This window comes from Acomys russatus, chromosome X (genome assembly GCF_903995435.1).
Source record: "Acomys russatus chromosome X, mAcoRus1.1, whole genome shotgun sequence".
In the NCBI taxonomy this organism is placed as follows: domain Eukaryota; kingdom Metazoa; phylum Chordata; class Mammalia; order Rodentia; family Muridae; genus Acomys; species Acomys russatus.
In genome coordinates, this window is record NC_067169.1 from 53,203,634 (window position 1) to 53,229,171 (window position 25,538).

Sequence of the window (25,538 nt, forward strand, 5' to 3'; positions counted from 1 at the left end):
GAAGACTGTCATTTCAATTTTCTTCTTTGTTCCATCTTGGATGACTCATATTTTTTATACCAGAAGAATATGACAGAAGGGATTCACAAAGGGTTTGGGCAGATATATGAATGACAGAGTCATAAACATCTGGGTATAAGAAGTGTGGAACATCTGAAAGGAAAGTAAGAACTTGCATTTCTGAAACGTCTATTAGGTGACACGAACTGTGTCTCAGGCACTTGACATGCATTACATCTCATTTATTCTTGCAGAATGAGTCCATATAAAGACAGAGCCTCTCAATCTATAAGGCTAAACCCACATCTGTTCACGCACATAGCTTCTCCAGGTACCAGAGGCAATATTCGTGTTTAATAAAATTTTATCACTCTTTTAATACAGATGAATCATTAGATTTGCTTTTGCGTCTGAGGAACATAACACTCACTCTCAATTCAGACTACTACAGCTTACGGCTGCTTTCTCACATAACTTGATCAGGTTTTGGCGTCCCAGTGCTCTAAATTACAATGCAATCTGAGATATTCCCACAGCAATAACAGCAATTACATTAGCTTTATATTTCATTAAGCTTCCAAATACTGAATAAAGGTAAGTCAAGTCAAGAAAAGAGACTTCCATTAACCCTGACACTGGCAAATTGTCTCAAATTATAGCGTGCCTTCTATTTGTATTCTAGACATATTGAGTGGTTTCTCTGAGTTACATATTATACCTCACCTATGGTATGAAGAGAATTGGAAGGAAATTAGTTTAAGTTACTTCTAATTTAAAAAAAAAAAAAGAATAGTGACTTCACAAAGCATAATGCTCTCAAGTACACAGTGATACATGTGGCAGAACCCAACATTAAAGCAAAGCACTATCCCTGTCTTCGGGAAAGAGATAGAGAAAGTGAGGCTTCACAGACTGTTTTGCTCTTTTGAGTCACATAATCTAAGGTCTGTGGCTAGATCCTCATCTGTTATAGCATATGCCCTTCCCGGGGTGGAAGTAGGTGGGAGGAGATGGGGTACACCTTTGCAATAGTCATTCTCAACACACTCACAGGTCCCAGACAGCTTTTGTTACTTGTTTTGGGGAAACTAAAACAGACACCTCTGCTTTGTTATAGCCATCTCGTATGACTAGAGAAAATGTCAAGGTTCAGATGACACATTTCAACTCAGATGGTCCAGCCCCAGTCTCTGAACCTCTAATTACTGGAAACCCAGCAGTCCGGGCTTTCTTGTGATTCTGCCTTCCGAACTTTACGGAAGTCAAAGACAACCAAGAGAACAGGATGACCACCAAAGAATATGTGTCACATCTCACCTGTGACAACCCTAAAACAGACCAAAACCTAGCTTATACATTTAAAAACTAGTCCCCTTCCCTTTTGAGACTAGGGGCTGAAAATATGCACATATTCCAAAGAGTTCTTTGTGTGAACAGGTGACCCCTTCCCACAGTCTCTGTAATTAATTGAGAAATTAAAGTTGGTTGGCCTTTGAGAGCTTTTGTAAAAAAAAAAAAAAAAAAAAAAAAAAAAAAGGCAGAAGGTCTTGGCTATTTTGGAACAAGAGACCACTATTCTGCCAAAACAGTGTGTTATTGTTATTGAAGTGTCTCTCAACAAAACGGTATTGAGTGGTGAGGACGTGATTTTGATTAGGTGGAATGACTCAGCTCTTCCCCTTAGAGAAGAGAGGACTTGTCAGAGCCTTACTTACCTCATGATCTGGGATCTCAGAGGATAGTGTTTTCCCTAGGATGACCCCGGTCAAGTATGTCCAGCAGCGAGCGGTGTTGGCAAGGTTATAGCCTCCTGTCTCCATCAAGAATTGTGAAGTTAGGATGGTCACAAAACAGGAGAAGGGGGGGGGGGAAGGAAGGAGAGAAAACTGTTTTAATAAAATGGCTAAAAAGACAACTCCAACTTGCAGAATTCTACCTAAACATCACTTAATGACATTTGTAAACCACCTAGTGGGCAGCCTTTAGGGGAACCAGTGAGATTATGCATAGAGTGGAATTTGGAATTTCAAGAGCAACACAGATTACACAGGCTCTCATCTTCCAGCAAATATGTACCCTAGGAAGCCAAGCACCTCCGATCCACCAAGAGACATTAGTGAGACTGAGAACCCTGGAACCCAGATGGCTGGAGGTGACCCATCCAATGTGATAGTTTCTCTGATGAATTTTGCAACAATTCTATAAAGTGACAGTTGGCTACGATTTGTATTTTAAAGCTATTGGCAGATCTAGTCCTAAAGGCATCCAGGAAAAAGAAAAGGGAAGTGCTGACAGAAACAGACTTCCTTCTTTTGATATCAGCATTCCTTTTCACCACAAAATGCAAGCCTGGTGGCAGAGATCAAAGAAAGTGAGCCGAGGAAGGGGCTGATGATTGACATCCTGACCCATCCTGTCAGGGCCTGTCAGTCACCCAGCAGCCATATTGCACTGGTTAATAATCAGCATCTTTTTGCGCTGAATGGATGTGCTTTGCCATGCAAACATTAGAACACTGGCCTTTAGCTAAATTCCAAGAGTAAAAGGGTAAAATGGAATGACTTCCTAACCTCGTAGCAGACCAAGGGGAATAAAATTGGCTCTATTTTAGGTAGGGTGACCATATGCACTATCATTCAAAATGATATGCTTTTAAGAGAAATAGAGGATACTATTCATTGTTACATTGAGCTAACATATATAAACTGGGACACGCCATTAACTTTTCTTAAGCTTTTCTACTATTTGAAAGGTCAGGGAAGCTATGGTTTCTGGAGAGTGTCATTCAGGCCTCAGTGGGACTGCTCTGAAGAAGCTTAAGAATGGAGCCACCACTACTAATTGTCTATGTGTTAAGAGCAGAGGGTTCCAGCTGGATATTACCTTAAACATCTCTAGTGTGCAAAGTTAGTCTAGAAGTCAGACATATCTGCCATAGTTATTTAAGAAGAATCACTGTAGGTTTTGCTTGAGGAGTATGCTATCTCTAGTATACACATATTATTTGATTGGAAAAAATTCACCTATCTACAGGCACTTTCAAGAGTGCACATATTAAGGCCAGCCTGGTCTACAAAGCAAGTCTAGGGCAGCCAGGGTCACACAGAGAAACCCTTTTCTGAAAAACTTAAAAAAAAAACCAGAATGCACATATTGCATAAAAAGGGTTATACTTACATATTCAAGAGCCCAGCTTTAGGTTACAAAAGCAAAAGAGCTTGAGCTAATACTAATAGGTTCTTTAAGAGAAGGCTGTAGCCTCAGACAAAAGTTAAATTCTTAGAGATGGCTGTTGTAGAAAGGTCTTTCCCCTCTTGCTGGATCTGTATCATAATCAGCATCCTTAGTGTTGTTAAGGAAAGTAATATGCCATGCAATGCTTATCAAGTTTATCTTTTTTTTCCCCTAGAGACGAAGTTAATAAAATTTTTGCCAGCTTTTCCTAAGAGAATGTCTCTTGTAAGCAGTTTTAATTTTGATCCCCCTGGCATTTGATAATGTCAAAGGACTAGGTTGGTGTACTTGTGCCGTATGCGTGTGTGCGCTCTCTCTCTCTCTCTCTCTCTCTCTCTCTCTCTCCTCCTCTCCCCTCTCCTCTCCTCTCTCCTCTCCCTCTCTCTCTCTCTCTCTCTCTCTCTCTCTCTCTCTCTCTCTCTCTCTCTCTCTCTCTCTCTCTCTCTCTCTCTCTTTCTCTCTCTCACACACACACACACACATAAGGCCTTCCCAGAATTTACCTGGACTTGGGTCTTACAAGAGGATGATAAAATCAAACATTAGCTTGTTCATCATATATGCATTTAAATTCTTTACAAAGATTTTATGTGTGTAAGTATTTTGCCTCCATGTATGTATGTATACCATGTACATGCAGGTGCCCAGAGAGGCCAGAAGAGGGCATTAGATCCCCTGGAACTGGAGTAATGGAAGGTTGTGAGCTGCCAGATGAGGGCTGGGATCTGGACCTGGGTCCTTTGCCAGGAGAGGCAAGTGCTCCTAGCTACTGAGCCATATATATGGACTTTCTGGTTCATTTTCAACACAGGCTCTTGTGTAGCTCATGCTAGCCCTCAACTCCTGATCCTCTTGATTCTACCTCCAACTGCTGGGATCATAGGCATGTGCCACTGTGCCTGGTAAAATATATATGTGCACTTTAATCTCAAGCTTCTTAACCATATTTTAATATACTAATTTATTGATCTAATGAAAGAAAGACTGTGGCTGGTAGAGAAACAGAAGGCCCTAAGCAAGGAAACTATAAAGGTGGCTGAGCTTGGGCAAGGTTCCAAACATATAAATGCTTCTGTCAAACAGACGTAGCGCTCGGTTAGATAAATAAGGCAAATATCAGTATGAGGGAAGCAAGAATGCTCGAGAAACTATGGCTCTCTCACGTTTGCTTCAGTATAACAAAACCATGCTTTGGGGGAAGGAGTAACTCTTGAACTCAGCTTAGCTCTTCAATTAACTCGTGTTTACTATTCATGTGTAAGTAGAGATAGAATCTCATTGGTATGTTTCTAAAACATGACGGGAAGAACAGAATGAATGACTATTCTGACAGAAGAGGGCTCCCAGTCTTTGGGGGCTGACATCCTCTATTATAATCTGAGATACTTTCTTTTTTCTTCCTTTTCATTCAGTGTTTGGCCTTGAACACGGGGTCCTGTGCATGCTAGGCAAATGTGATTTTAACCTTAACTTCAGAATTGACACATACTTCATTCAGAGTGCCTAGGTGTCAAAAAGCACATGGCAGGCCGACCAGGGAGGAGCCAGAGTACTGAACTGTGGAGGTCATCTATTTCATAGACTTAGGCTTCTGGGCCACAGGCAGGTTAGTACTAGACAATGCAAGAAATTCAACTTCTCTTCTATGTCAAGTGAGGGTGGGGGAGGATTGACAAGTTCTCTTGGTGCCTTTCCTTTGTACTCACCTCCTCCTAAAATCAGAGTTGCCAACTGCCACTGAAGGACATACTTCAGACACTTGCCGATCCCCACTGGCGTCATGTTAAAGGAGCACATTGGATCCCCAGCGATGGTATCTGCTCCCAGCTGTAACACGACAGCTTTGGGATTGAAGGCCTGGTACACCTCCTTTAGTACACTATAGGAAAGAGGAAGGACAAGGACTTTCAGAAAAAGATCAGCTTTAGTTAGGGGTTTACAGTGGGAGTAGGGTATGTCGGAGGGATAAGTGAAGTACCTAGTAATTGACACACACCTGTCCATCACATTAAACTGTCTACCATAAAGGGTGAACCAGGCTGTACGTGCATAATACTTTTAATAAACCTGACTTAGAATAACAAATCCCCTACTTCCACCATTGCCAACAAACAAGTTTGCCCTTTTTATTTCTGAACCTAGATTTCATTGAAAACTTCATATCTATTTAATTTTCATAGCCATGGGACATAGTTTACACATTTATTCCATTTTAGAATCTAGAGAAATAAAACATATACATTGAATAGTTATGAAGGCTTCCCTCTGATAATTTTAGATAGCAATCACACTTGGAATTTATCACCTAATTATCAGTGGGGGGCAAGAGGCACAAGCTTGAAAGCCTAGATGGTATCAGCTTACTTTTCATTATGCAAAGGACTCGAGGGCTCTGAAATACAGTCCTCCCCAGTGCAGATGCAACCATGGCATTATAAGGGGAACAGTATCAACTGATCAAAAATTATAATTTGAAAGTACCCAAATGAACAAGTTGCAGTGGGTAATAGTGTAATTTTGAGTAGAATCAATGCTATCAATTCAGCCAAACAGCTCTTTGCAGAGGGCATGAAGCCTTGTGGATGAAAAGGGAAACGTCAATGTGACAGGTAACCTTAGTCAGGCTTCCAGTATTATCATTAATTGAACACTGACAATGTCCAGAATGCATTCCTAGGAATTCTAAGGCCCTTGCTCTCAAGGGGCTTACAATCTACTTTCCAGACAAAACATATCCCAGTCCTCAAGGGCCAGAGGAACTCTTACAGAGACATATAAACAAGTGCAAATTAACAGACTTCAGAGTTGAGAAAATACAGAGTCAAAAAGTGATCAAAAATGTTGAAGTTAATGACCCTCTCATAATCAACGTGTCAAATTACACCAGTGCTGAAAAACAGAAAAACCCCAGAGCCTTCTGAGATGGCAAAAAGAATTCAGGGATATAAAACACTGCCCTCCCCAATTCATATGTAACCAGGGTAGGAAACGATGGTCAGAGAGGCATGCTTTGACTTAAAGAACTGTTTTGTTTTGGTTTCTCATCACACAGATGAATGCTGAGTGATTGTAGAGATTGTAAGAATATTACAAAATTTATGACATATGATCCTCAATGCAAGGATTCTTAGGTTTATTCTCTCTTTCATGTGCTTATCTCATGGGTGCAGAGAGAAGATAAGCCACCTGAACAGCTTAGGCGACATTTATTGAGCATCTACACAAACAGAGCACCCTATTAACTGCACACAGAGACACAGAGGAAGGCATGATGTCTATTTTAAAAAGCTTTCTAGCAAGGGCTGGGGGAGGGACACTACCAGCCTCTGGGCTCATTCTTTTACTTAGCACACACTTACTGAGCACCCACAATGTGCTCAGAATGGAACCAGCGTGGACCAGATGCTTCAGCAATCGAGAGGACTCTGGCACGCTCTGTATCATCCCATAGCTCAGAACAGAGGGGAATATACAGACTCTGACAATAAATAATTAGAACGCAATGATAAATGAAGTATCAAAGATGATACGAGGGAGAGAGAAGTAAGCTTGTCCAGGTAAGGTTAGAAAAGGCTCTATAGAGGCTATAAAGGTTCTCTAGGTCCTGAAAGATGAGAAACACTATATACGAGTCAACTCTCACGATGGCTAGAAGCAAACAGTGATAATAATTCCTGGTGAAGATGTGGAGACTAGATCATACATATCTTGTTAGTGGGAATGTAAAATGGTATAGCCACTCTGGAAAATCATTTAGCAGTTCCTGTCAAAACTTAAAAATAGACTTGCCATATGAGCTAGCAATTGCACTCTTGGGCAATTTATTCCAGAAAGTTACGGCTTATTTTCATGTAGGAACTTGTACATGAATGTGTGCAGCATCTTTACTCATAATAGCTTCCAGTGGAAAAAAAAAATCTAAATGTACTTTAACAGGTAAATGGTTAAAGAAACCAGCAGCTACAGCAGGGGAATACTGTTCATCAATATGAAGGAACAAGCCATTATTATATGCAAAGAATCTGGGTAGATTACAAGGAAAGTATGGTGGGTACTTAAGGCCAATCTCAAAAGAATAATTCTGTGTGATTCCAGTCATATAACACTGTAAATCGTAACTACAGAGGGAAGACATTGGTCGTTGCCAGCAGTTATAGATGGCTATGATAGTACTGGGGTAGCATGACACACCCATGTGTGATATACTTCTGTATTTTGATTGTAGTTGTCATGTGAGACTTCAGATATCATAAAATTGCATGGACGCACGCATACATGAATGTATACATAATTGGTGGATCTGAATGGTAAATAAACTCTACCAAGATAATTTATTGATTTTGATTTGTGCAAGATGTCACACTATACGTAGTGTGAGGAAAGCACACAGGGCTTCTCTCTGTAACCTCCTGTGAATATGTGATTATTTTGAAATAAAAGTTTTGTTAAAGCCAGTGGGTAAAGAGATTTGCAGCCAAGCCTGAGGACCTGAGTTCAATTCCCTAGTACTCACATAGTAGAAGGAGAGAACCAGCTTCCTCAAAGTTGTCCTCTGACCACTACAAACATGCTCTGGCACATGTGTGCCCCACCCAATAAAATAAGTAAATTTAATAAAAATTTCAAGGTTTTTTTTTTAAAGCATAGAAGGTAGCAAGTATAAGACCTGAATTTGATCCCTAAAAATGTTTAAACAGAACAAAACAAAAAGCACATCAGAAAAAGAGAAAGTTGAAGGCTGTGGAATAAAGTTAAGGGAGTTAGCTACAGGGATGGTTATAGAGGCTGCTAAGCGGAGAGGAGGCTCAGAGAAGAAAGTACATGTGGCATGCAGGTTTGCAACTGCCAGGGGAAGTATATAAAGACAGAAATAAATGACTCTGGGTCTTTATGTATAAGTGTGTGAGATATCTCAAACATTGTGTGTGTGTGTGTGTGTGTGTGCAGGTACATGTGTAGTGTGTATGCTGTGTGTGTTGGGGACACAATTAAAATTTCATCTTAGAGATAAGTGAACTCTAGTGTACAACACACTGAAGGCTGATCAGGGCTTTTACAACCATCTACAGGCCACTGACACAAGAAAGACAGGGACTTGAGAGGAACTTCCATGACAAAATTAATAGAGTAACATGGAACGATACCCAAGCAAAGAAGATACCTATAATGCTCATGACTGGTAATTAGGAGAGAGGAAGGAAAGGAAGGGAGGTGTTTCTGGAACAGTTGTCTTCATTATAGCTGTAGGGAAAATGAGTCTTCAGGGAGTTCTGATGAAACGGGCTCTGGATGGGTAGAGAAAACAGTAATCAGAAGCTTTGAAAAAGGTAAGACATTTTGTACACTGAACAAACGTCCACTTACAGAAAGCTGGATGGTGGACATGGAAGACTACTTAGGTTCTCATTTGATTTGACAGTCAAATGGGAGCCCCTGGAGAGCTATAAGTACTGATCTTGCCAAAAGTTACACTTAAGAGCTCTGACTGTTGATGTTGCGTGTAAGGACAAAAATCGCAAAGCCTAGCAGCAGAGAGGATGGCACAAGGGACATTGAAGCTCTCTAGGCATGAGGACAGGATGAGGATGAGGAAAGGCCAGGTATATCTGGAAAATCTTGAGAGGGGTGGGCAGCTTGTTAGGGGTGGGTGACTACAAATGTGGAGAAATTACCATTTCCAAGTTCACACCCTCTCCTCCCCTCATTGTTTGTTTGTTTGGTTTTAATATTTGTTTGTTTTGGTTCTTTGACATGCAGTCTCACTAGGTAGCCCAGGCTAGTCTAGAAGTCATGGAGCCCTCCAGCTTTAGCTTCCTGAGTGCTGAAATCACATGTCTGTGCCACTAGGCCTGGCTTCATAGTTCCACTTTGAAGTCCACATCATTTTCTTACTTTAAACAAATACTATTAAAATTCTTTTCAATAAACCTATAAAATACTCTTCCATTTCCCTTGAGGACTTTAGCATTAGCCTCTGGTTCTTTTTTTAAACACACACACACACACACACACACACACACACACACACACACACACACATCTTTTCTCTTTCTTTGTCATTATTCTCTGTGGTTTAGTATTTTTTTCACTCACTTAAACCCAGAGTCAAGTAGCCGGCATTACCTATACTAGGGATGATAACATAAACTTATAATACTAGTATACAGAAAATTGAAGCAAGAAGATTGCCCAATATTTCTGTCCAGCCTGGGGTACTAGTGAATTAGCAGATTAGCCACAACTATATAATGAGACCCCCCCCTTCTCTCTCACACACACACACCCTAAAGGTGGGAACAAAGAACCCAGCAAAGGCCTGATAGTATTGATGGTTCAGTAGGGGTAGAAGATGGAGAAGCACAAAACAGTGTCAAGTGCTATAATGTTCGTTCATCCATTGCTCCATCGATCCATCGATTCATGCATCTATCCACTTATCCATCCATCCACCTCTCCAAACCCCCACATACGCATCCATGCATTGATTCATCAATTGACTCATCCATCCATCCACCCACCTAACCACCCACCAAATAAATGCTAACTGAATGCCTTACGATATGGCAGGTACAAGGTTGCCAATGGGTTTACAGAATTAAAAATAAAACAAAACAAAACAAATTCACTTTTCTCCAAGGACTAATCCTCTGACATTACCTTTCTTTCTGGTTTCAATAATAACAATGTCTGTCTGCACTCCACTTTCCTTATTCCTAAGCATGGCCATTTTTGGCAGCTTGATAAGCAAACACTTGGAACAGTTTACAGCTGAGACCCTGAACTCTGAACTACTTTCTCTGCTACAGTTTTCTGTCTTCCCATGTCCCAATTGTACTCGCTCTTTATTCGTGTTCAACTCTGATTGCCTAATCACTTCCTGTTTTTAAGCCAACAGCCCACCTGTTTTCTTCCTGAGAATATGGCTAGTGATTTAAAAAACTCTGACAAGCATCCTTAACAAATGGTCATTTTTCACCTGCCAACATAAGGCCTTTGAATGAACCATGCTGTCCATATCTTCGGCTCTCTTCTACTGTAGTAAGCACATAAAGTATATTTAAAACAATTGATATTTACATATCATACAATTCCTCCATTTACACTGTACAATTTTTTTTTTATGCAACCACAGAACTGCGTAGCCATAACTACAAAACATTTTAGGACTTTCTCACCATGTCCCGATAAAACCTTGTGACCATAAAAGGTCACTACTCATTTTACCATGTTCTAAGTCAAAAACCCTGGAAAGCATTTATCGACTTTCTGTTTTTTAGGTTTATCTAATTTTGTCCTTATGTAAGTAGATGCTGTCTTTTTTGTCTGTGTTCTTTCACTTAGCATAGTGCTTTCAAGGTTCATCTGTTATTTCATGAACCAGTATTATATATTTTCTCTTTGACATAGGGTCACAGGTCTCGTGTAGTTCAGGTTAGTCTAAAGCTCACTATGTAGCCAAGGATGGCCTCAAAAACCTCCGGAATAGTGCTGAGATTACAGGCATGCAACATCACACATGGATCTTCATTCCTTTTTATCAACAAATAATATTTTATTGTATGCTTGTCTATTCATAAATTAATAGATATTTATATAATTTCTATTCTTTGGTTAATATGAATAATGCTACTGTGGGCATACATGCATAGGTTTGTGTGGATACATTTTTAATTATCCTGTGCATATATTTATGCTTCTGTGTGTCTGTGTGTCTGTGTGTCTCTCTCTCTCTCTCTCTCTCTCTCTCTCTCTCTCTCTCTCTCTCTCTCTGTGTTTATCTACTGGGTCATGTGATAACTCTATGTTTAAGAATCTGAGAAATGCCAGGCTTTTTTCCATAGTGGCTGTACCATTATACATTTGAGTGTTCATATATCTTTACATTCTTGTCAACATTTATTTTCTGTGTTGGTTTATTTTAAATTAAAATAGCTATTTTTAAGAATAAAATATTTACTTTATGTTTCTTATATGTACACTGTTCTTATACTTTAATTTACTATAAGATTCTCTGTCAAAACTTCAATTCTTTTTAATTTTTATTATTTATTGAGATTATACTATAATTCCATCATTTTACCCTTCCCCTTTCTCTCTCCAAACTCTCCTTTCTGTATTTCAAATTCATGGCTTCTTTTTCATTAACCGTTGCATGCATATATGTTTATATATATTATTAAGTATAGAAATAAACCTTAATGGATAAAATGTACTATTTCATCTTATCATACTCCTGCCTAAGCTTTGCCACTGAGCCACATCCTTGTCTTTCACTGTGGTAATTTCTTGATAATTAATAAACTTGAATATCTATTAATGTGTTTATCAGCAATGTGGACATCTTCAAAGCAGTGTCTACTTCAGTCCTTTGGCCACTTTTAAAGTGGGTTGACATCTTAACCTTGAGTTGTAAGAATTCTTAGTATAAACTAGGCAGCAGTCCATTGTTAGATCCATGACTTACAAGCATTCATTCACATTCTGTGCACATTGCTGATAGTGTCACTTCAAGCACAAATTTGCCCTGAAAGCATACATTGAAATAAATTATACAGACTGAGCAGGTTATACTTAGGATCATAAGTATATACGTGGACAGACATGCATGTAATAACAATGAAAATGAGACCATGAATTTGACAGGGACCAAGGGGAGTTATACCGGAGGGATGGAGGGAGGGAAGGGAAGGGAGTATTGCTGTAATTATATTATAATTTCAGAAATTAAAAGAAAAAGAAAAAAAGTTTGAACTTTTGATAAGGTCTGTTGGACCCATGATTGCTGTTGTTGCTTTTGTTTTTGATGTCACATCTAAGAAACAATTCCTTCATCCAAGTTCATAATCTAGGTTTGACTCTGAGAGTTTTATCGTATTTAGCATTTAGACTTTCATACTGGGTTAAGCCAACTCTTTTACATGGTGTGATGTAAAGCTCTAACTTCATTGTTTTACATGCTGCTATGCAGTTGTCCCACTCAGAGACCTTGGCCCTGCTATATTAAGCCATATGGCTGTAAATGTGGGGCTTTATTTCTCATCTCTGGACTCAGTTCCATTCATCTAGACATCTGTCCTTAAGGCACAATCATCCTTCTTTTTTTATTTTTCAACACAGGGTCTCTCTGTGTAGCCCTGGCTGTCCTAGACTCACTTTGTAGACCAGGCTGGCCTTGAACTCAAAAGAGATCCACCTTCCTCTGCCTCCCGAGTGCTGGGATTAAAGTCGTGAGCCACCATGCCCGGCCAATCATCCTTCTTGATTACTGTAACTCTGTAGTAAGTTTGACTATTAAAAAGTATGAGGTTTTCAACTTTGTCCTTTCTTTTCAAGACTGTCTGGGCTGTTTCTGATTGCATTTGTATATAAATCTTAGGCCCAGCCTTTCAGCTTGTGCAGAGAAGCTGTGATTTACAGCTCCATTGGGGCTATGTGGAACTCGCCACCTCATTTCTTACAATCTATTAATGATGGCCACACCTTCAGTCTCTCATGTACACTATGAAGCCTCTGTGAGTTGATCCCTCCCTGTTTCTTTCTTATTACTCATCCTTAACATCTGTCTCACTCTCATCACACACTTGAATCCAGCCTTATGACCTACAATGGGTCCACCAAGAGCTTCCATGACCCACAGTGGGTTCACCAAGAACTTCCTAACTACTTGCCTCAGGTCTCTTTGCTGTCCAATCCTTCATACAAACTACCAATAAGTTAGTTTTCTTTAGGAGACATTTTGATCAAGTCACTTGCCCTATTCCCCAAGTCCCTCATTGTCCCCCTCCACTTTAGGTTATGCTTCAGAGTCCCTCCTGAGCTACCTCCGGTTTACTTTTAAAATCCTATTACTCAATAACCCCTTGACCTATGATATGTCATCACACAGGCAAACTGCTTACCTCATTCGCTTTACGTCTTCACACAAGTTGGCCTTTTGTCACACACTGCCTTGTGGCTAAAAGTCATCTTTCTCCATGTCTACATTATAGTCATAGTTATCCTTTAAAGGTAGTCCAAATTCCATCTCCTCCCTAAATGGAGGAAATACTAGCAGCTAACTTTTTTTTTTTTTTTTTTTTTTTTTTTTTTTTTGAGGACTTTACCCAAAACAAGGTACTGTGTGTCTCGGAACTTATTTTCTACATGAAAACTGCAGCACAAGGAGGGTCAGAAATCACTACAGTCTCATGCATCTATTAAATGGCAGAACTGCACCCCGCCACCAGAGTGGAACCTCTAACTTAGTACAAGCTGCCTGCTTCCATGACGTTTTGAACTATATAGTGTGGCAGGTCATGCACCAGCTATGTCACTCACATTGCTTCATGTAGGCAGTGCCACTGTAAGAGCATTGTTTCTGAGTACTCATTTTCTCAAGCACACTCTGATTTTATTATTTCCTCATTTTAAACCCTTCACTGGTTTGCCTAATGCTGACAGGATAGGGTACACATGTTGATAGCTGTGAATTCGAGCTCCTCCATGCTGCAGTGCCCAGCCACTTTTCCAGTCTTTGTCATTTGCCCCTCTCGCTCACCTCACAGGCCAGCCAAACTTGGCCATGCACAGTGCAGCTTCTTCCACCTCTGATCTGTCTGCTCCGTCTCTCCACAACATCCTTCCCGACAGTTTCTGTATATTCAGACTTGACCCAGATTTTATGAATATGCATACACATTTGCACGTTTGTAAAGATGTAGTAATTAGGCACCCTTTAGAACCCAGATCAAATGCTACCTCCTTAATTAAGCCATTTTCTGAAGTATTTATTTCCTCTGAATGCCCACAGCATCCTAAATTTTATGATTCTTGCAACTTTCCGTGTTTTATTTTATTCAAATGTGTGAATATGAAAATCAATCTCCATCTAACATTTTAAAATTTCGCCTAAGTTCCTTGAGCATAGAGTCAATACTTTAGACATAGTAGGTGTTCAATAAATAGTCATTAAATGAGTAAGTGAATGAAATGCTTTTGGGAACCCTTCCCTAATGGCTATAACACTGCTATTCCCCACACTGTAACTCATTAATTTTAGTTTTTTATGACAGTATAAAATCTCTTCCCCAGAAAGGAGGGGGAAGACAGGCATCTCATTACACTACATTAGTAACTTCCTTATAAACACACAAGACATTCATTTGAAATGCAGTTTTCTTGATGAGAAACCTGATCCCTCAGTCTTCTGTCATCTGGTTTTCTGAGGGGACTATGCAAATGAGGAGGAGAAGCAGGCACAGAAACTTCATTTGGGAGAGGGTGTTAGAGCCTGAGGAGGAGAAAAAGGGGGGAGGGGGTGATGACAGGCATGCTACTTTGGGGTAAAAGACAAGCCCCCAAAGCTTTGAGACATTCACCCACAGCCTCTGCTCACTCACTGGTGCCCTTTTCCACTGGGGAAATGACACGAAGGGGAGTGGAGAGCATATATTTATTATTGGTTTGTTAAGAAAGTATGAAGCTAAGGTTTCTCACCTCCAGGCCAGGCCGACAGTGTCACAGTCATGATCGTGGCTGCTAGCAGGGTGTGGTAACCCTAGCCCCACAGGCCTAGCCTGGCCTGCCATAGAGACAGGCTGCCAACAGGTCCCATCTCTTGACTTTCTAGCTCATATCTCAGTTCGGTTGGCCAAATATCGTCCAAATTTTCTAACAAGCGCAATTAAACACTCTAGAGCAGTGGTTCTCAACCTGTGGGTCGTGACCCCCCATGGAAGCTAAGAGACTCTTGTGTGGGGCTGGGGGGATGGGGTGTTGCAAATCAGATATCCTGCATCTCAGCTATTCTAATTCATAGCAGTAGCGAAATTACAGTGATGAACTAGCAACAAAAGTAACTATGGCTGGGGGGTCACCACACCATGAGGAACTATATATTAAGGGGTCGCTGCATTAGGAAGGTTGAGAACCACTGCTCTAGCGCCTCCGTCACTAGATATAAAAAAGAGAAACTTAAAAGTTGACAAACCTCTTAGGAAGCCGCAGAGGGAGAGTATTACTAATGCTCTGAGCCCCCACAGTCAGCATGAGAAGAGTTCTTGCCAGCAGCAAAGCTCCTCTCGAAGATATAAATACTAAAGTCACTGCACTTGATGAGATTCAGAAGAGCGCTATGTGAAGGACCCGGAGAATCACTCATCAGTCCCAAATGGGAGGCCAGTCAACTTTTCTTATGTATGTGTTTTCTACATTCTTTCAATCCTATCTCAACTCAGGTACTGCTGACTCATTCTGCAAAGACTCAAGCTGTCAGGGGACTCAGCATATGGCAAATGCCTCAGTGATTTCAGATCTATTACAAATAGTTGTGGGAGGCAGGAATTGGAGTGGGGCTCCCTGCAGTGACGATGATGTGTCATTTCACTGGGGGCCATGGGTGTCGCTTGGACACAGCCAGAAGGCATTTAATTTCCTATTTTTTTTTCCTTCTTCTCTGCTTTTAGCATCCCACAAGCTGTACTGGTTCCTTAGACATTTAAAACACCCAAACCTATAAAATAAAAAACAAATCTTAAACTCTTCAAACCCACCAACCAACCATCTCACATCCCCCCCCCCCCGTTTTTGATCTTCATGACATAGTTTTGTAGCACTTTAAAGGGATCTCTTTTCTCTCACTGCCGAGCCTACTACATGAAAACAGATTCTAATTAGCATCTCTTTCTAGCTGGAGTTGTAGTAAGTAATTCTACACATCAATTATATTTCGCCTTGGCAACAGAAAGAGCTGGGCACTATTTTTAGTGTATTATTCCTTACCTCTTGGAAGTAAAACCACTCGCATTCACTCACACAAGAGAAAATGAGTCATACAGAAGTAAAGGACCACACCAGTGGCCCAGAGTGAAACGTCAGAGCTAAAATTAGTATCCAAATTCCAATTTGAATCTAATGGTATCATCACTAAGTCCCATGGCTCTAAAGCTCTTTTCATTCTGAAAGGCCAGACCCCCCAGCAAGCAGTGTAGATATTATCTGGCAGGTGGTGGGCTGGGCAGAGAAGCAGGCCTGGCAGCAGACTGAAAGTATATGAATCCTGAAGCTTGCTGTGTTAATAGCCCTTTATGTGTTCTGGGATTGGTCATCTCACTCTCTATAACCGCCAGGAGTGACCATGGTGCAAATTACATTCGGCTTTGTGTCCTATTGTTTGAGCATACGTCTCCTCAGTCCTCCTTTGCAACCTCCACAGCACCTAGTTCAGGGAGAACACTGGCACTGAGTTGGAAGAGCCTGAATCCCGTCTGCGCGCGCGCGCGCGCGTGTGTGTGTGTGTGTGTGTGTGTGTGTGTGTGTGTGTTGACCAGTGTGGTGATCACTTTACTTTTTGAGCCTTGTTTTCCTTCTCTATAAAACAAGAAATAACACTCACCCTCTTACAGGTTACTGTGGAGATTAAATGATACAACATTTGTGAACGTGTTCTCCCGGCCCCAGACACATATAGTAAGTACTGCATAATGCTGAATGAATAAATGAATGGCCTTATGTCAGGCCCTTCGAGTGCTATGTTCGTTCTGAAAGCCCACTAGGATACTGTCGAGTTCAGCACAGCACACCGAAGCAGTGACTTCCTGAGTAGTACTCTAATGGTCCCCAAAGGCAGGGAGAGATTTCATAGTGTCACTGCCTGGTTATACCTGTTCTGGGAATACAGTAATTCATTTTCCAGTGCTGCCAATCTATTACCTTTCACCAAACACAAAATTCACTTTAAGAGGGGGCAGGAACACAAGTGCCTTTCTGTTATATAGAGGCTGGAAGAATATATTATTAAAATCGAAACGAACCTCTCTGATTTCTTAGGCCAAAAAAAAAAAAAAAAATCAGATTGGAAGCCAAAGAGCTATTTGGCCTTTGCAGACCCTGGATAGTGATGCCCTTGGGGGAAAGGGGAGAGCTGGAGCCATTCCAAACTGTAGTTGCGACATCAGTGTGTATATTTACTGTTCATGCTTATGCTCTGCACACTTGCTTCTACTCTCTAGCTAAGCCTTGGAGAATTCACAAGCTACCCAGAGCACAGCTTAATTCACGGGAGGGTAAAATATAGGCAGATATCTCTGCTTCTCATTTCCTAATCATATTTCTTCCTGCCCTATAAACCTCCCCCGCCCCTTTTCAATGCAATTGCACTACTTTGCAAACTTATGCGGACAAGACTGACTTGTTAACAATAAACATGCCGCTAGCCCTTCCCTCACCCTTTTTTTTAACTCAGGAGGGCCTCACTAAGATTCAAAGGCGAAATCCTGCCATATAGTTAGCACCTGGTGCGGCTCATCACACTCTAATACCACCTCCCAGATGATTAGAAGTCTGTGCAATGCTGTCACACAATGAGGTGTGCAAGAAAGAGTTTGGGGGATTGATTTTCATCATTAACTTGATATTGCACGGTTTTGTGGGACTTAAAAAGAAATGCATTTTTATTACTTTTAAGTACTGCACATAGAGTAACTCCAACTTATCATATTTTGGCAGTTATTTTTTTTCTGGGGCAGGATGTATTTTAAACATGTCTACATTGGAGTGTCTGGTGGATCATTTAGGATCAGTGTCCTGTTGCTTGATGAAATCCAGATCACGTCAATGAAATCCAGATGGGGAAACTGGGTCTCTGGCAGTGGCTGCCAGATCTTCTCCATATGAAATCTCTCTAGTCTGTATGCAAATTCAAAACTCCATATCCTGGAAATCCCAAACCAATCAAGTGGCGCTCAGCTTCTTAGTTACTGGACTAAACACAGGGAAGCGATTCATTCTTCCCTGAGGAAATAAGCATTTCTTACATACATCTATCTTGGCACAAAAAGGGCTGGCTAAGCAAATTAATAGTGTAAACAGGATTGCACTGGGGAATGTTTGTCCTACTTAGGAGAATAAACTTTTTATGCACTTTGTGCACATCCACTTACATACAAATAATTGATATGCTAATTACAAATGATTCTTAAAGCCCCTTCCCTGAGGTGCTGTTCTATGCTGTTAGTCTATTTTGAATTACTAGCATGTCCAATGCTTGAAAGTAATAAAAACGCATTTAAAATATTCCATGATTCAGACTGGCTTTCCTCTAATTAGGCTGAGTTAGTGAGGCTTGCCTATATTTAAATAGGATAGATATTTTTCTACTTCACCCTCATACATTTAAGATGCCCCCATTCGCCCCGCATTTCCCCTTCTCCTCAGGATTCTCCTGCATGGAGCTGGGACACACAAACCCCTTCACCTCCAGCTTCCACAGAACTGCTCTCCCAGCATCTCCAGGTGACCCCTGACCTTTCTCTCTGGCACTCCCCAAGCCCCTACCCCCACTCACTTGCTAACTTATCTGATTAGTTGTTAGGGCTTGAAAAAAAAAAGTACCAGTGGCTTTGGCTCTTTCCTGATAGTACAATAGGCAACAGTGCATGCAGAGGAAGGTCCACCCAAACTCAGCAGCAGGCTTTTTCATGGGGTGGTGGATTCTAGCTTTAGCTGAACCCTCCAGAGGGTCCACGTCAACACAAGCCAGCTTATGCATCAAAGTGGCTGCTAGGCATAGGGTAGTATTAGGTGCAGCCATTCAAAGCCATAACATTTCTGTAGAGCCTGAACAGTTTTTCTAGGCTGGACTGAAGGGGCAGCGCATCAGCTAAAGACTAAGGAAAGGGTGGAATTAGAGTGGAAGCAGGAGGCACATGGTGGAGAGAGTAGTGGAAAGGGGGCAGTGTGAGTTTTGACATTAGAACATTCCATTGAGCACAGAGCTAGTCATGTTTGGGATCCTATTCAGAGAAGCCCCGTGTTAAAGGGTATGATTATCTAGACTTCCATTTAGGACAAGGTCTTCTTGGCTTTGGGTAGTCTCAGAATATACTCTAACACCAGAACCACCGAACTGTTGCCAAAGGATCAGGTCCTTTTCTCTAGGGGCCGGGAAGAGAACAGGGAAAATGCACACTGTGACACCCCCCCTGACCCCCAGAATCCTAGAACATTGGGCTCCCTCACTTAAATGGAAAGAAATCCCCTGTGAAGACCCCATTGCTTCGCAGGGTGGGGTAAACTACTTGGTGAAGTTTGGATGAGAGGAGGAGGAGGAGATGAAACTGGCATCGCCCCTCTAACAATGTACACTTTAGGCTCTAAGGATGAGGTGAGGGAAGTTACTAGTTCTCCCTCCAGCCTAATACAAATCCTCCAGACAAGCATGGTTAGCTCACTGGCTCAGGACAACTCCAATAATGAAGCACAGATCCCTCCCTCCAAATTATCCTCCATTGTGAAGCTCTTAAAGCCTTTTGAATTTAATATTTTAAAAGACACATCAAACCAGGAAGAATAAATGAATGGCCCACTTTGGCCTCATTTCCACCTGTGGCTAACATTATCGGTGAATTTAATTAGTGTCTGACTCATCTATTTTCCAGAAACAATAGGTAATTTTACATCTGCTACACTACAAAGAGGCAGGATAGAAGTTTATCAAATCGAACAAAAGCATGTAATAAAAATACCTTACTTACAGAGGGCCAAGTTCCAGATGCAAGGCTTACAGAATGAATTTGCAGCTTTTGTTACCTTTATCACTGGACCAAAGTGACTAGTGATTATCCAGGCAGGGTAGCTGTGACCCAAATGAAGAGAGAGGCAGGGTAATTGTGTGATGAGTTCCTGCCAGTTCTCCGATTGTAATGAAAATGGAGACGAAGATGGAAGCAAGTCTATGTAATTATTTGTACTCAAAGACAAATTCTAGAAGAGTTCATCCCTTTTCATCAAACTAAAGAGAGTTTTAAAAATCTGTACTGCTTAAAATATTTATGTATGAATATCTGTGTGATGCAGGCTGTTGCCACATCATCAAACCCAAAGGAGTAAATTGTAATTGCTGGGTTCTCTTTCACTAAGGAGCTACCTGTTTCTAAATTTCAATGAGACAGAGGGCCAAGTGCCACATGCAACTCCAAGTGGAAGGTAATTTCCAGTTGACCTGCCATTATAATGAAAGAAAAACCTATCATCATTAAAGCATCTCTTCTTTAAATATTAACATGAAAAGTCAACACTGAAAGGAAACATTGCCATTAAATCTCCCTTAGAGGGATCTTTTGCTTCTCATTTTATTCAGTAGGTTGCTGATCAACTAGTACATACGGCCTCCTGCCAGGACCAGGAGGGGCCAGGAATTCTGTCATATGAAATGTATAGAAGTAAACAATCTTTCATAATACTTGTCTAAAAAAAATGGCTCACCAAAAAAAAAAAAAAAATGTTCTTCCCTAGGGAGAGCTCTGTAAAATAGCACGTGACACCGTTCACCTTCTACAGTAGGCAGTCAGGAAATGAAGAGAAAAGAGAATCCACAATTTCCAAGTTCAAACTTTAAACAAGATTTCCATATCTAAAAAGAAAATTCTGAGGCTATTGACTCATGTCTTCTGTCCATAAAATTACAAAATAAGCCAGGCGTGGTGGCGCACGCCTTTAATCCCAGCACTCGGGAGGCAGAAGCACGTGGATCACTGTAAGTTCGAGGACAGCCTGGTCTACAAAGTGAGTCCAGGACAGCCAGGGCTACACAGAGAAACCCTGTTTCAAAAAGCTAAAAAAGAATTACAAAATAAATCTTGAAGATTAAGAGATTCTTTTCTGCCCAAATCTCAGCTTCACAGTCATACACAGAATAGATTGTATATTGGAGAGGTCGTGTGATTCATTTGCATAAAGCTAAATGGCTTTTTTTAAAAAAAGTGCTTTCTGTAATCTCATACAATAAAGTTTTCCAAGCAGTCCTGGGGATGGTATCTTTACACTGCATGTAACAGTTAAATTTCCCACTTCCATGAGATACTTTAGAGACAGCATGTCAATGGCTAGGGAAAGGCAGCAGTTCAAAGTCTGCGTTCCTTGTTTGGTTGATGTCCCTGGGCCTGCTTTTTTTTTTTCTGAGGGAAGGTAGAGGGAGGGGTGGATCTGAAGGAAAGGAGAGAGAGGGGTAAAGACTGGGAGAAAGGGAGGGAGAGGAAACTGCAGTTGGGATGAAATATATGAGAGAATTTTAAAAAATGAAGAAAAAAAGGCCCCAAAGTCTGGCTTCATTATTTACTGGATGTATGACCTTGAGAATGTCAATTTTCACTCTAGTTTTCTTCCTTCTAAAATGAGAATAATCATGCCCACTTTTATAGTGTATGACTGTCACAAAGATCAAATGATGTAAAGTGAACTTCTAGAAAGCAAGCTGCTGGTTACAGGGTTCGGCTTTATTTCCTGTCCCAGTACCTGGTAGAGAGACTGTTGTACAGTAGACGATACGTTTCTGTAGAATGAGTGAATGAAATGGTCTCTTCATATTTAAACATGCACACATACCCCGAATAGAAACACACCAGATGTTCAGCACAATGCCTGAACACACAGGTAGCTTCTCCCCTCACCCTTCTCCTTCATGAAGCTCCATGTTTCATAAACTATAATACAAAGTGACGAGCGGCTCAGTTCTTTTGCAGGAAGGTCAGAGCAGCTTTGGAGAGGTAAATTTTGGTCCCAGATTCACAGAAACTAATACTGTACTTAAAACATTGAGGACTTCTAGTTCCGAGGTAAAGCTCAAGTCAAAGGACAGTTCTTGTGCTATAAATACACACTGTATAGACCCTATATGAAAAATCAGTGGGGTGGGTATTTTTTTTCGGGTCTTTGTTGGATGTTGAGTATAAATGCACAAAACATTCCATTAAGAATAAAAGTCAGGGTTAAATACAGCACTCCTTGAATGACCCTGCTGCTGTCCTAAAGAGAAAGTACTCTCTAGGCTACTCTGTCTAGTCCAGTAAGAGCACCACAAATGTTCTCAAAAAGCAGGTGATAAGCTTTTAAAAATCAGCTTAAAACTGGGTGGTGGTGGTACACAACTTTAATCCCAGCCCTCGGGAGGCAGAGGCAAGCGAATCTCTGTGAGTGAGTTTGAAATCAGTCTGGTCTACAGAGAGAAATCCTGCTTCAAAAAACCAAACCAAACCAAACCAAACCACCAACAACAAAACACCATTTGCTAACCAATGGGGGGAAAACCCATTAATTTGATTCCTCAACATTGCAAAAAACTTTAAATTTAAAATAAAAAAGTATACATGGAAAGAGGCAAAAACATTATGTTAGGGGTGGAACAGGTGGAAAGATGGCTCTTGCAGAGGACCAGAGTTCAGTTCCTAGCATCCATGTCAGACACATCCCAACAACCTGTAACTCCAACTCCAGAGGATTCACCATCCTCTGGCCTCCACAGGTACCCGCAATCACGCGCACATACTTACACATATGCAAACACACAATTAGAAATGAAAATAAATCTTTAAAGGAGACTACAAGTTTATGAATTCATTCAGTCTCTGAGTGATTGAATTTTTCTTTCAGTCCACTGGTCTTTGATTGAGACCAAGGGTTTACTTCAGTTTTGAGCTACGTCATATAAGCCACAGAACACAGGTGAATAGTAGCCCAAGAACGAACTATGAACAACATATAAGCCATAGTTCACTAGAATAAGAATATTTCTCAGGATAGGCTGACATTTCTTCTTAGCAAAATCTTCACATATGGACAGAGACTGTTACTGAGTGAGCTGCAGTTTAGTGGAAGCCGTCCTAAGTCCTCTTATTGGAGAATCTGCTCAACAGGGTCTTCTTTTGATAAGATATTTATGCAGTGTCTATGAGCAGTTGATATTCTTAATAAAATTTTTTTTTCCTTTGAGACAGGGTCTTTTGTAGTTCAGGATGTCCTCAAAGGATAACTTGACTTCCTGATCCTCCTATCCCTAATTTCCAAGTGCTAGGGTTACACCTACATATAACATGCCACCATGCCTGCTTTATGCAGTGCTGGGGACAAAATTCAAGGCTTCACGCATGTAGGCAGGCATGCCAACTGACCTTTATCTGTAGTCCTAAAATTGTGGTTTTTTTTTTCAAAATGTTTTACTGTCAACTTCAGTCCATGTACCCACATATATTATAAGTACCTTATATATAGTTTTCCCATTAGACAAGCAGAGAACATCAAGAATAATTACTGGTTGTTAGGGGTGCAAAATGGCAGATAGGATACAAGCTAAGAAATACTAGCACAATTCTGAATTGATTCATGCATATGTCAGCATATGTTATGGCAGTTTACAGTAAGCAAGCAGTTGGCTCACCCTGCTACTACTATTTCTTAAAATGTACTTTATCAAAAGTACTTGTTCTTGTCCTTCTCTTGTACAATTCTTCACTGTGACTGCTCTCAAAGTCATCAATATTCATAGCATTTTAGGCAATAGACAAAATATTATTAAGACAATCTTTCCATCACATTCACACATAGAGAGCAAGCAGGTTAAATATAGGCAGAGCAGTACCTCCCTGTGTATTCATAGATGGATGCATATATATATATAGGGGACAGGGTTTCATGTATACTTGGTAAATGCCCTACCATGAAGCCATACCTCCAGCTCTATTTGCACTTTTAGATGGCAATGGTTAATATTTCTTTCCTCCAAAATTTGTGAGTATGGTATGGAAGGGGATGGTGCTATGGGTTGGGGGTGATTTTATTGGGTTTATTATTATTTTGATTTATATAAAATCTCTATACTGGAGCCATAAGCTTCCATTTGAAGGAAGAGACATGCTGACAATAGTAATGCTAGTATTCCTTTATATTGGTTGATAACGGGCTTTATGTGCAATGCCAACTCTACTAGCTCCCATGAAACTTACAGGAAGCTTATATAAATCAGGAACCTCTGCCTTTAATATCAAATGACCGAGGGATATCTAATATGAAACTTTCATTTCCAAAAGGATTCCAGGTTTTTTGGTAGTATTACAAAATATTCATGAAATATTTCTATATCCAGTCTATTATAAGAAGAGATTTTAAATGGGGGGAGGCGGTACTGAGTGTTATGATGAAACCATTACCTCCCTGCCTGACTAGCTGGCAAAGTATGAAAGGAAAAGGTGATCTTCCTTAAAAATAAAGGAAAGAAGGAAGAAAGAAAGAAGCTCAGGGAAATGAGAAAAGGGTAGATGCAAAGAGTACAAAATGAAGGCTGGAAACAGTTTCAGTGACTCCCACAGAGAAAATCAGCTCAGGTGCAAACTAGCCCCTGAGAGACAAGCCAGTATCCAAGCATCAGCCACGTGACCAGGGATAAGCTTCTTTCTATTTCTGTAGTGAGGGGTGATCCAGAGAACCAGTGGGCTTCCAGAACAAAACAGGTGAAAAGGACACAGCAGACAGGTCGCATGACTTTCGCAAAAGACCAGTCATTCCTCTTTCAAGTTTCATGTGAGGTAGGCAGATGGGTCAGCCGTAACAACGGCCAAGTGTAAAGCACTCTAGTTCCAAACCCGCTAGGTAGAGGTACTGGGAGGATAATTACCGGCGGCGGGAGGCATGTTTACTAGGGCTGCTAGAGCTAGGCAAAGCTATTTAGATGTCAGATTGTTTTGTCTTCTCTGTACTACTTTCCCCCTTGTGCTCTAGTGTCTGACCAACTGACAGCCACGGGGCTGACACTCCAAGCTTTGCCAAGTCTGCCATCTAGCAAATGAAATGCCTATCCCTAGTAGGCCTGGGGAGGGGAGGAGAGATTGTGCCGACACCTCATTTAGGGGCTTTAAAAAAAAAAAAGAAAAGAAAAAGTCTCCTTCCTGTTACAGGAATATCAGGTATAAGTTAACAATGGCGGGACAAATATTTGGCATAGGAATCCTTCCTAGCACCCTTGGAGTGAGAAAGCACCTGGACATGGTGCCCTCAACAGACTTGATTTCCGAAGACAAGTGAAGGAAACAATCACTGTGGTCTTTGTGAAAGCCTGGAGCCTGTTATTCAGAGTGACCACTGTCTGTACTGCTCATGAGGATCAACAGGCAACCCTCAGATCTATAAACGGACGAGAATCTGCTTCGTTAGTTGGCAAGCTAGAAGCGTCTTTAATGAATGCTAGCCTGCTATACACAAAGGCCACCAGTCTACCAGGCTGCCTGTGGTACAATACTCTGTGTGAAGAGAAATCATATGTCACCTTGGGGCTATATTTACTTTTAAAATGCTTCTAATTATGTTTAATACCAAGGCTATTTTAAACATGAATTGCCACGATATTAAATTTTAAAAGTCATCTATAAGGAATTGGGGTACATAAAATTAAAAAAGAAAAGATATAGAGGGAAAAGGAGACATTTTTATGACTGAAGTACAAATAGTAATCTGCCTTCAGGAGCTCCTCAAGTCTGCACATAATTGTCAGCTTTTTTTTT

General features: G+C 40.8%; 1 protein-coding gene across 2 annotated transcripts in view; it reads right to left on the reverse strand.

Moving 5' to 3' along the window:
* Hdac8 (histone deacetylase 8) overlaps nucleotides 1-25,538 on the reverse strand; it is a 222,153-nt gene that overhangs the window by 121,236 nt on the left and 75,379 nt on the right. For both annotated transcript variants that reach the window (XM_051142030.1, XM_051142031.1), the window contains exons 8-9: nucleotides 4,941-5,113; nucleotides 1,716-1,810 (exon numbers count right to left, since the gene is read on the reverse strand). In XM_051142030.1, the coding sequence (XP_050997987.1) occupies nucleotides 1,716-1,810; nucleotides 4,941-5,113 (268 nt within the window). The remainder of the gene's footprint in view (nucleotides 1-1,715; nucleotides 1,811-4,940; nucleotides 5,114-25,538) is intronic.